This window comes from Amphimedon queenslandica, unplaced genomic scaffold, assembly GCF_000090795.2.
Source record: "Amphimedon queenslandica unplaced genomic scaffold, v1.1 AMPQUscaffold_12975, whole genome shotgun sequence".
Lineage (NCBI taxonomy): Eukaryota > Metazoa > Porifera > Demospongiae > Haplosclerida > Niphatidae > Amphimedon > Amphimedon queenslandica.
The window spans coordinates 47,981-60,667 of NW_003546789.1; the positions used below are offsets into that span (position 1 = coordinate 47,981).

General features: G+C 36.5%; 3 protein-coding genes across 3 annotated transcripts; all 3 read right to left on the reverse strand.

The window, feature by feature from the left end:
* Positions 1–920: 920 nt before the first annotated feature.
* On the reverse strand, positions 921–7,219 carry LOC109585968 (uncharacterized). Its single transcript, XM_020002113.1, has 16 exons — positions 7,127–7,219; positions 6,125–6,679; positions 5,616–5,779; positions 5,375–5,569; positions 4,975–5,161; positions 4,516–4,731; positions 2,955–3,113; positions 2,805–2,909; positions 2,722–2,753; positions 2,241–2,514; positions 2,132–2,188; positions 1,898–2,070; positions 1,702–1,854; positions 1,457–1,646; positions 1,344–1,406; positions 921–1,294 (listed from the first exon to the last, which is right to left on the reverse strand). The coding sequence occupies exons 1-16, from the start codon at positions 7,149–7,151 to the stop codon at positions 921–923; spliced, it is 2,922 nt and encodes a 973-aa protein (XP_019857672.1). The 5' UTR covers positions 7,152–7,219.
* Positions 7,220–7,597: 378 nt separating this feature from the next.
* On the reverse strand, positions 7,598–8,896 carry LOC109585977 (caspase-9-like). The gene is made up of 2 exons (XM_020002120.1): positions 8,740–8,896; positions 7,598–8,684 (listed from the first exon to the last, which is right to left on the reverse strand). The coding sequence occupies exons 1-2, from the start codon at positions 8,759–8,761 to the stop codon at positions 8,434–8,436; spliced, it is 273 nt and encodes a 90-aa protein (XP_019857679.1). The 5' UTR covers positions 8,762–8,896; the 3' UTR covers positions 7,598–8,433.
* On the reverse strand, positions 7,598–12,202 carry LOC109585969 (uncharacterized). The gene is made up of 4 exons (XM_020002114.1): positions 12,130–12,202; positions 10,894–12,063; positions 10,249–10,834; positions 7,598–9,507 (listed from the first exon to the last, which is right to left on the reverse strand). The coding sequence occupies exons 1-4, from the start codon at positions 12,200–12,202 to the stop codon at positions 8,937–8,939; spliced, it is 2,400 nt and encodes a 799-aa protein (XP_019857673.1). The 3' UTR covers positions 7,598–8,936.
* Between the last annotated feature and the right edge of the window lie 485 nt (positions 12,203–12,687).

Sequence of the window (12,687 nt, forward strand, 5' to 3'; positions counted from 1 at the left end):
CATTCTAGTAACGCCCCTATTTGGAGTTCCTGGCTACGGCCCTGAAACCCTACGATCCCGGGGGCTAAGATGTACGAGAGGGTGCTCTAAAAACCAGGGGCGTAGCTGAGGTAGGGCCTGAGGGGGCCTGGGCCCTACCATCAAAGTGGCCTTATAATTATATTCATTGAAATTATAACCCAAAAGGTTATATTCATTGTTCTTACAATAACAAAAGGGGATGGCTGATAACCACAGCTCTTTTAAAGCTATATACAATGATAATTTCACTCTGATTTTGCTCAGCTTGCAGGAAAATGCCTCCATTTTGTTACGTAAAAAGGGTGAGGCCAAAATTGCGGCGCAGTTCGCGCGCCATTTTGTTTCCTTGCTCTACCGTCACCCAAGGTCCAGCTACGCCCCTGCTAAAAACTAAACACTAAACCCCAATCCCAACCCTACGACCCCGTAGGCTAAGATGTACGAGAGGGTGCTATTTCTTGACCCAAAAAAAGCCAAAAAGAAAAAATTGCAAAAAAAAGATATTTTTAAAAAAGAAAAAAATAAAAAACTGCAGCATAGTTTTACTCGGTAGTCCTGACCGGATTCGAACCCCTGACCATATTCGTGCAATCCACACCAGCCTCTCCACTGCACCATCACAACCCTGCTGCATCATCACGACCCTGCTGCATCATCAACGCTGGTTGTTGTATTTATACTCGGTTTTTATAATATAAATCAGTGTATTATTAATACTGGGGCGTAGCCCCAGTATATATATATATAGGGGCGAAGCCCCTATTACCGGAGCTCTAGCACTGCATACTGTGTCCGGTTACCGGAGCTCTAGACACTTCCAAGAAAAAACAATAGACCAGAAGAGCATTACATAAAAAGAAGCATTTTAAAAAGGAAACAGCATCAGCTAAAAATTACAATCATTCATTATTAGTTCTAACTCTTTTCACAGACTGTTCAAACTGAAGTGCACCCTCCAGAGCTGCTGTCCATTTTTCCCTCAAGAGATTAGCAGCAAATTCTATTGGTCCCCCAACACTAGACAGAGCCTCAAGATACTTCACACAATGTTTCTCTAGGTCAGACTTAGAGTCCAACAAATTCATCATAGATAGAAAACTTGAGGCTATGGCATCATAAGTAGGTGACCTCTGAACCTGCTGAGCAATAATATTAGCTTCAAATAGTTTGTTAGCAATTTCTTTAAGTGAACTCTCCAAAATGTAAGCAAAATCAGAGTGATTCTCATTCATAACTTGTTTGATCTTTTGTTTAGCTGTTTTAATATCAAAACCTATAATAACAATAGTCATAGCTAGTCATAACATCTTGTGTACATGTACCTCTTTTTCTTCTTTTAGTTGGTACTGGCATAGTTTCATGACTGCTACTACCACTAGGAGCAGCTACATTGGATATAATGTACATAACATAATAATATAACTTGACATTATACCTGATGCAATAGAATGAGCTGTTCTTCGTGATCTGTGAATATATAGTGTAACAGGATCAGCCACACCCTCTAATGGGACAGAGTAGTGTAGTGTAGGAACAGCATCAGGTGATGAATAGATTGATATCGGACAAGATGGAGGGAGAGAATAATTTTTGTCACCAAAATTGTCAATTTCGTTTTGATGAAACTGTATAATAAAATTAATTCATTGACCCATCATAACTACAGTATTATTTCTTCACCTTGACAGGTTTCATGTGAGGCTCAATAGTCCATCCAGTAAATGGTTTCTCTTGTGGAGCATCAAACTTTAATTCAATGTAACCATCAGGAGACACAATACAAAAGTATTTATGAGGTCCTCTTTCAGCATGTGAATGTTCTTTCTTGATAAACTATACACAAAACATCATAATAAATGACTTAATGGTGACTCACCTCAAGGAGTGCATTCAAATTTTTAGCAGCAGTAAAAGTCACTACATCCTCTACACCTTTCTCCTCATAATGAACCAGTCCAGCATATGTTTCAGCTTTTAAGAATTCTTTAGATCTATTTTCAGTACTAGCTAATTCCTCCAATTGATGCTGCTGAAGTAATGTGTCATTACCTACAGTATAACATGAAAGAAAAGATGAAACTACATGACAGTAATCATAAATAAAACTTACCCCCAGAAGATGATAAGTTCTTTGTCCTTATACTGGCCCCAGGTTCTGATAAAGGATCTATAACAAATCAATTATCAATAGTTATAAGCAATTAAGCATAATTTCTAACCAGCTGATGAAACTTCTGATGAAGAACTGGAACCACCTCCTCCTCCTCCCCCACCATCACAGACACAGACAGATACAAGACAGAATTTCTCACGTTTAATGGATCCATACCAACTATCAGTCCTGAACTCACCTCCCTCTACTAATGTGAACTGGTAAGGAAGACTGGCTGTGCTCAGGGGAGCTATTGCAAACTTTAAGTATCCTCCAAGATCTGGTCGTCCTGTTAAATCAATGCAGTGCTGTATCTCTAGTTGTAGTGGCTTCAGTAGAGGCTTTGAGAGTGATACTGCATACACAGCACTCACTAGCACAGTATTAGGAGGAAACTGGAACTGTCCTCCTACAAGAGCAACCACTGCTGCTTCTACTGTCTCAGAGGGCAGTAAGCTGTCTTCTTGTACTCCAATCCTTAGACCATATTTCTCCCAATTCATCAGTTGAGGTTTGTCTCCTTGAATTAAAAACAGCTTCTTCTCTGCTACCTGGACATCACTCAGGCATTCCAGATTATCTATTAAAGCACAATTTCACAGTTCATATACTCATGTAGTACATCTCTTACCCACTTGGAATGAGATCTTCTCCTGTTGTTGTGATTTCTCTTTCAATAGTTTAGATATATATGCATCTTTTTTTGAAATGTCAATCTTGAGATTTTCAACCTCATCTACACAATAACATACATTCTCTTATTCATGTATTATTAACTCACCAATAATTATCTGCTTTTCTTTAAGTTGTTCCTCTACTTGTGTCTTCTCTTCCAATAGTTCAGTTATATATACTTCCTTATCAGCAACTATAGCTTTAAGTTTCTCATATTCTCCTAGGGTCTTAGTTTCTAGCAGTTGCATTTCTGATATCTTCTTCTCTTCAATAGAAATAAAAGTAAAATAAATTAATGAAAGGAAACGAGACACCAATGGTGCATTGGCCTCGCTAAAACAAAGAAAAACAATATTTTGTTTTACATGTATGATTTCAAAACTATATTTTGTCCTGCATATTACCACTGCATCAAGAGTTACTTGCTTAAATATAGTTTTGATTGCATTCTTCATAGTCTAATTAAATATATACCATATATAGCGCTTTAATTTTGTGGAGCTAAAATTTAGCGGATTGATAAAAATCAATTTTTTTGCAAAAATAACTTTTGCGGAAATAACTTCTGCAGATTCACAGTGTTAGTGCTACGCCTTTAATGGCAAATGAAATTTTAGCAGATCTTTAATTTTGCAGTTTTATGCTAACCTGCGAAAATATCAAAAGCATGGCAGTTGTTACAGTACTACAGAGAAAGTGTCAAATCTTGATTGCTAGAGTAAAATGGTGTCCCTTGGAGTAACTGCTGGAAGAAGCTAGAGTTTCTTGGACTTCTACTCAGTGCACACACACATTTAGTAGGCCCTATTTGCTGCATACAAACTCTTGTCAAGCATCTGAAATTTACAGGCCTAAATTACTCTTTCTAAGGACAAGTGCCTCGTGTAAAGTCAAGAGGTAAGTAATTTTTAGGCACTCCTTTCTTCAAGACAAAAAAAGTCACGGAAAAACACTACATATTTTTTAAAGAAAATGTTTTTGTGTCTCTCTAGTAATACTAGATAGCCCTGTTACTGGAAGCACGACAAAATGATAGAAGAACCTACCTACATTTGGCAAGATTGTTAGCTTTTGGTTCCTTGCACTGTCATCTATACTTGATAAAGCTAAAGAAAGTAACTTTTTCTAGCGCATGGAGAAGTTATCTGAGTATAGGGAACTCCCTTCTAAAACCACAATACCTCAAAGTTACTTAAGTGAGAGATTGCTTCTGGACAGAATGAATGACAGACAACACACTTAACTATAGTCCTTGTCCACGCTAATCACTGGCGAGACCAATTATGACATGTGGTACAAAAAACTTTAAAATGAGTGCTAACGAAAAACATACAAAATAGTGCAGCTTATTCATTTAAGCTGATAATAATTGAAACTGTGCCTAATAAATGGGCATTACTGAATATTTCATGAAACCTCAAATAATGTCAAATTCAAAGCAATTTACAAAATTGTGTTCTTTCATATAGTTTATTTTGTGGAATTAATTTTCTTGCAGGCTCCAATCCACTAAAATTAATTCCACTAAATCTTATTAACATCAATTGCTAACAAAATTTTTGTAAACCATGAAATTTAATACCAATAAAAATTTTAACGACACTGAATATTTTGAAGCTACAAAATAAACCAGCTATATGGTAATAGATAATTGTTATATATAATACCTGATTCCAGTAGTGCTTTCTGAAGTGATTGGTTGTTAATTCTAGCCACTTGTAGATCATGACGTAAAGACTCATTGATAACTTGAAGCTCCTTTTCTTTATCTGTCATGTATTCAATCAATTCCTTTGTTCTTTCTTTTAGTATTTGTTCATACAATAAAGGAATATTAAATGAATCTAATACTGGACCCACTGACCATTGATCATCATTAAAAACTGAAGGAAAAAAGGAATAAAATAAGTCAGTGATTGTGAGTGAGAGAGAGAGAGAAAATGATAAAATTATAATTTAAAATTTCAGGAAAATGCATGAATCTACTATAATGATTTTTCATTATTTTAATAGTGGTATTATTAATTATCTACAATAATTAATTTTTTGAATTGTGTTCACAATCACTTATCGTGTGCATGGATATGAATTACCACTTATAAAATTTTCTGATATAATAATCTTACCTAGTTCCACTACTATTGTAACATTAGGATCAGTAACAGTGGCATCAAACCATTTTATTACTCCTCCTTTTTCCTCTTCACTCCTTACATCACCTCCCACTATTATTAGGAACACATGATTAGGATCAAGAACAAAAGATGATACAGTATGATCAAATCTACCAGTAACAGAATCAGGTAGAGTAATCTGTAGAAAATAATAAATAGAATAGAGCATATATGCAGCTTACAGAGTGAAATTGGTATTAGTTATGGGATAGTTCGATGTAAGTGCATGGCTGCTAGACTACATGGCTGCAGGGTTGAAATAATGGTCGGCAGACTTATATGCTTGAATAATACCAGTCAATTCACTGGCATTCACACAATAATATGCTGGTATAATGACTATGATTAATACCTTCCTCCAATTGTACTGGTTTGTGTCCAATAACCAACATTCATTCACTAGTTCATATCCCCTATCCAGTCCACCAATCACTACTAGTGTAGGTGAGGTAGAGATACCATTGATAATAGTACTGGCATGAGAATGCCGGCCTTCAGGCCACAGTCCATCATTAGGTATTGATTCTGGTTTAAGATATTCCCAGTTCTAAAAATATATTATTTATAAAAATGTTTCACAGTGTATAGCTTACTATTATATTATGTGATAATTCAAACAAGTAGATACTGTTAGTAGCTATACCATCAGCTACTACTCCTCCATACATAATTCCTTTATTATAATTGATCCTTTCAATTATAAAGTTATTAGTTGGTGGAAAACATTGTCCACTGACAGATGGAACAATCCATTTTCCTAAATATAATTATTATCAGTAAATGCATGTTATTATTTTATTATATAATACATGCATGCATGATAAACAGAACTATTTACACTATTGCACTAGTCTCACTAGTCTCGTGCCCCGCAACCCTAAACCCTTCCTCCAAAAGCGAAGGGGCGGGGCACGAGACTATAGTCTCACAAGCCAAACCATTCCCCAGCCTACAGTCATTTGACTGTAGGCTGGGAAATGGTCTGGCTTGACTGTAAGCTGGGGAATTGTCTGGCTTGTGAGATTACTATTGCACTACTGATGTAATTTGAATTCTGGCCTCAAAATAATTATTAAAAATTTCTATACGACTAGTAGCTTACTACTAGACAGGTTATAGATATTCTGTTCATTAGTTCTAAGACGATCATCAACACCAGGTATCATAATTGTATCATATTTAAATTGAGGATGATACTGTGTAGTAGTTGATCTAGGAGCTATACCACCAACAACCAGTAATTGTTGAGGTTCACCTTCACCTCCCATTGCTATCATGCCACCAAAGTTTCTTTTAGTCACAGAATTGTTATCAGTTGGTTGTAATTCTTTCCATTGAAGAGTTAAAGTGTCTAAACAGTTCAAACTGTTATGGTAGCAGGTGTCATGGCCACACCAACCACCAAAATAATAAATATTATTATTAATGGTGGTACAGGAGACTCCCATGATTCCCAAGGGAGGAGTACCTCTAGTAGGTTGAGAGGACCAAACACCAGATAAGAAGTTAAATGCATCGATAGTAGAAGCATACTGTTTCTTTGTAGAAAAATTACAATGTGACATGTCCAATCTGTCCTGGTCCCCTCCCCAGCAGTACAGGACCTCTCCTACTACTGCACTTGTGTGTTCAGACCTACATCCCAGTTGATATTGACCTGTAGAATACCAACAACAATCAAAATTTACAGGAGAGAGAGCATTAAATAAAACAGAGGGGCTTTGATTTTAAAAGACTGACCATCTACAGGGGCCTGTCCAGAAATGGGGAAAGGAGGTGTTAAGGGCGCGAAGCGCGCCGCGATTTTGACCACACCCTTTTGCGGCGGTAAAACGGCGTTTTCCTTCATTTTCGTGAATTACGGGTGGGGTCAAAATTATTTCAAGCATCTAGTACTTCTGACAACTTCTGATTGCTCCTGAAAGCACTGTAAACTGCTGAAATAATGATCAGGGGCTAGATAACTTTGTTAAGAGGCTTGGTAGTGATGCAAAAGTCCAGGATTTGATCAATTTTTTTCTGAGCCCAGCCATGAGGGGGGTGCTCAAGCCCCCCTCAGCCCCTGCTGGATACGCTCCTGGAATCTATGACTGATTGAACTGACCTTTTTCATCTACATTTCTATCCATTTTCAAATCAAAAGTTCTAGATCGACAAGCCAACGGCAACGCCCTAAACTTTAGGGCGTTGGCTCTATGTGTGTAGACTAGCTTTTGAAGATGCAGTGGGGTGATATATTACTATCACCCCACTCAACATTGACTGCATATGCAGCACATCTCAACAATGGTACCTAGATCTATTATTCATATACACAATTCCATGAACTCCTGGTCAGCTTTTTTGCAACAGCTAGTCTAATCTCCTGATGCCTTATCCCAGACTTGTTTAATGAACGAAGCTGCTACCGATTGTATTAAGACATGCTATAAAACTGAGAAGAACAATAAAATAAAAAATGATAATTATTTTATCATTACAACAAATTTTAGTTCATTTTTATTAACAATCTAATTTTAATCAACTCTCTCTCTGCAACTAAATTACATTATGCTAAAAATCATGGATGTACATATACAATAATGATTGATAATGCTGGATTACTGAACAGAAGTAAAAGTGACATGCAGACATGAATGACTACAAACAGGAAATGAAACTTATAGCAAGTGTTGGCCAGGATAGTCTTTGTTTGTTCAGCCTTTTTCTTTTGTGCATATAATTTTTTAACAACCTCATCTTCATCATCAGCCTCGTTTATTTGAACTGTGCATGAGTCCACTATTGGAAGGCCATGTAAATAAGGAATAGTCTTCAGAGTCTATGCCTGCAGATGTGGTTTGTGGTCCAGGGTGCATTGCATGGTGCTTGTTGTGGGATAGCTGCCTTTTCAAGATTTTAGCTGGCATGATTGTTGCTTCTCTTTGCTGCCGCATATAGATCTACGTCCTTTCTTGCCACTTCTACATTAATTTTGTTAAAATAATGACTGCCTCACACCTATAACATTCCACCTTACTGTGATTTTCTTCTGCATAGTATGAACTGGTAGAGTGGTTTTTTGTTCAGACATCTTGAAGGTGCCCTGAGGACGCCTTCAAGATGTTCAGCATTCCAGCATTCTGGAATGCTGCCTCATAAGACAAGTATGATTGCCCTGAGATCTGCCACATGTGGCAAGGAAGCATCCCCATTACATCCTCAAACAATGAAAACTTTCGGTTTCCCACCAAGTGAGGGACAGTTGCTGGCAGAGAAATACTTTAAAATGTCGTCAAGTATGATTGCTTGGCCATCAGACACATAATAATGTTTCCTTCATCTCCATGACTCAGATTTTGGCCTAATTTTGCCAAAAATGAAAAGGAGAGAATTCTTCATTTTTATCATTTCTTCATTTCTTCATTTTTTTCATTTTTCAAAGATAGTACAAAATTTCGAGTGATCCTCATGTTGATAGTGTCTTAGCTTTGATTCTAACTGTTCTTTTGTAACGTTTCTCTTCAATTCTACTGTAAAATTAAGAAAATTGCCAAACAGTTCCTCTAATTTGGTTGCATCTTGGTCACTCCCAACCCTCTCAGCTAGGCCACCATCAGTGAACTCAACATTATTGATAATGAGACAGTGTCCTATTGGGTTGGCATCCATTGGATAACGGCCTGTTAAGGAAATTATGCAAAAATTGGTCAAAGAGAAAGCCAAATATTTACATACTTTCTTTGTTTTGTCTATCCATTCTTTCTGCTCTAGACAAAACACTTCTTCCCAGTTATATAATCAAATTCATTGTCCAAGACATGCCATATTATTGGCACTTCATGATTAACATTAGATGTGTGTGGTATCATTGTTATGTCAGTGACAATGAATAAATGATTTTCACACATCTATAATAAACATTATATTTCTGACTAGTGTATCCCTTGGACTTTGCCCATTATTTTGACATATTGTTCATGTAATAATTCTACGTACTCATCAAGCCGCTGCATTGCTTCGGCCTCTGATATTTTATAAAACTTGATGCAATTTGATATCAGCTCAAATAGCTCTGGCGGTAGGATCAAGACATCATTTGGTGCTACCAAATGACATTCCACCATTAGTACGTTAACATGTTCCATTAATTGTCTATCCACCTCAATAGCAGCTTTCACTTTCTCAAGTTTAGCCATTGATATAAGCTTGTCTGTTACAGAAACAGCAAGTGATTTTCCCCGAGCACTAGGAATAACAGGTAACCTTAATGTTGTCCGAAGTGCCAAAGCAGTTCCAGCTTGTTTCCATGAAGGTGGCATTCCTTCTGAAATATGTAGGGATTTGCATACCTGCATTATAGTTCCACTGCTGAATCTTAGCAGCCTAATGGTGTCTTCTCTTATCACAGCCAGAAGTCTAAAAGCTAGAATTAGTTCAACCTGTTTCTGATTGCTATCATTAAGTCCCGACTCTTGTTGTTGATCTCTTTTCCTTGCTTCACTTCTGCATAAAATATAAACAGATAGTATATCATAATTATACACACTTGCAAAAAATATGACTCATGGAACCTGGGGTTAGAGATGCCACAAAATTTTGGTATAGTAGCTTCTAGCCTGTCAATTTTAAAAGTTGCTTAAAATTTGACAAAATATGATAACACCGAAATTTTATCAAAAATGACAAAGAAAATTTTCTATTTCAATTTTTTTGATACATACACATGTACTTATATGTCATGTAGAAAGTTTGAGCTGATTTTGATCAAAATTAGATTAATTACAATTTCTAAAAGTTGCTGCAAAAAAGTCCCTGTACAGTACAAGGTCTTTGGCCAAATTTTGCCAAAAATGAATAGGAGAGAATTCTCTATCTTTAATTTTCCCAATGCATATTATGTGTTTTTACAATTTCGATCAAAATTTACAATTTATGAATTTCTAAAGTTGCCCAAAAAGCCATGCACTATTATTGTAGTGCTTGTCAGCTCATTAAGCTAGTATGCTGTTTAGCTCACTTAGCATGCTTTGTAAGAAACCCTGCACAAGATGTCTTTGAGCCATGAGCATGACACAAATTAATTTCAATCAATTAATGTTAACTGTTCTAATTGAATAAGCTCCTAAACTAAAAGTACTACATAATTTAGTTAGCTAAAAAGGCATTTCAATTTATGTACACTACTACACTTTGTATATTATGCATACACCATACTAGTACAATCACACAAACAAACACACTTACTTTAATAGCTTCAGAATGAGGCTGTCTTTTAGATTATCAATGAACTTGATATTACGTTCACTTTGAAGCACACTAAAAGCCTTCTGTGAACTTTTCATCATATTTTGAAAATTGATTTCAACTAAAGAACTCTTTATTGTTTGCAAGAGGTACTGTAGAAAGGTTTCTTCCATCTGCACTTTATCGTTGATGATAGCAATGAAAGACTGAGGTATATCTAGTGGGATAAGCTCATTATAAAAGGAAGCATAACCTTTGTCGTTTAAATTAGTTTCGAAAAAAAACACTTTTGGGGTATCCTCATCACTTTTAAAAGGAGTAACAATATCAGATATTTCAAGTTTTTTGGATTTTTCTATACCTAACATAATGATAACAAGACAGTAAATGTCAGAGTGATCAATTGTGGCTACTGTCTTCAGAAGGCGCTTAATTCCTTTACGAGTTAGAGAACTGTATATTTGTACGTGAAATCCAAGCTTATCTGAAAATACTTCTCTTATTGTTTCCAATTTCCCATGGCCATATTGTGAGGGATTGTTGTTGATGACAATACAGTATCCTGGCTTTTTATAACTAAAGGATCCTATATAAAAATAAACATCATTAATCACACCATCACTATAATAATAATAATAGTAGTACCTGATAAAAAATGAAGATTGATTTCTGATTCCGATGCCAGACTGGAAGAAAAAGAAAATCTCGACATAGAATAAGATGAGCCCTCACTGTACTGGTGTCTTAAATGAATGAAAGATGTAGACGCAACTAGCTCACTCCTTGCTGAAAGAGTTGCTACTGGTAAACTGATATTAGAGCCATGTGAGTAACTCCGCCTCTCTCTTGACCTTGTGTAAAAATGATTCGGTGTTGAAGACATTGAGGTAGCAACTAGTTCAGTGTGCATGGTATTTCTGGGGCTAGAAGATACACATTTGGGCAATGTCTTTTGATTAAACATTATTTCGCTTGAGCTGGGACTTGAAATCATGGAACTTGTTTCTGAATGAGTTCGTGAAGCAAAAGATAAATTGACTGAGAGAATAATATCCTTTCTGATTGAAGATGTCACTTCACAAGCTTGCATTCTATCTTCATATTTTTTCTTTGATAATCTTTGATTGACTTTCTTTATGAGCTCTTCCAGATTTACTTCTTTGTACTTTCTTGCAAAGTGCCTGATGCCAGTAACTAATTCGTTGATAAACCAGCTACCATTAAAACAATGTCTTAGAGCTTCATGTTCATCGATTGTGGCAAAAGCATAAAAAAAGTCAATTCTATCAGGAGTGCTGGAGTCAATCTGGACACCTGATAGGCCACCACCGTCATGTGATAAACCATGTGACATAAAATCAAGACTACTGCCTGATTTACTATCAGTAGACTGAGTAGAGACAGTTTTATTATGCTTAGAACCACGGCAGGCTTGAACGATGAAAACCTTAGGCTTGTTGGCAAGTGTGGGGCACATTCCTGATGTGAAGTAATCCGAGATCTCACTTATTTTAATTGATTGACTATCGGAAGTATAAATCACATTCCCAAAATCGCCATGACTAAGTATAACAATAAAGAATGCATCATAGGCCGAATGGTCGATCTCATAAAATTTGATCAGCACTTGGTGTAGTTCCTGCAGAGTTGGATCCATAATCATGGTCACTTTAAAGTTGAGAACATTTTCAAACACATCCTTAATGCTAGCAGCATCTATGTTACTTCCAGGCCTGTTCTCATGCCTTTTGAAACGACCTATATTGATAAGTAGGCAAAGGCCCTGTGGAATAGACCCCATAGGATAATGAAAATCTAAAATAAAAGGAACAGAACATGAGAAGTAGAATTGTACTGCTCTTACAAAATAAAAAGGCTCACTTTCATCAATTTCCTCTGGCCAAGAGTCTGTAGGTGACGCTGGGGGTGAAGTGGTTCCTGGGAATTCAGCCATTGCTTTAACCTAAACCTTGAGCTAAACTTGATGAGCTCGATCTCTCGCGTCGAGCAGTTGAGGAATCAAAGGCGGGGCTTTTAATTATTAACCCTTTAAACAGGGCACCACCCAGTGCCCACTTTAATGACTTCAGATCATACCCATCATTGTAGTGCGAGTTGTAGTGCAGGAAAGGGTTGTCAAACTTGGTTCTCTGAGCACTCTAACCAGGATTGTAACAGGTCCCTTAGATTATGGGACTCATTACATGTACAGGTAGGCTTTAATATGGATAGATCTATCTGTCTGTGATGACTAGTCTAGAATGAAGGATTGTTTCCCCCTATGCAATAAGTTTATCTGCATCTCTGCCTCTTATGTAGTGCGGGGTGTTATATCAAAATTCACGATATTTAATTAATATAATGTGGTATTAATTTTCATTGATATTAAAGGAAAATATTGATTACATAATGACGCCCACATTTAATGGTTACATAGTC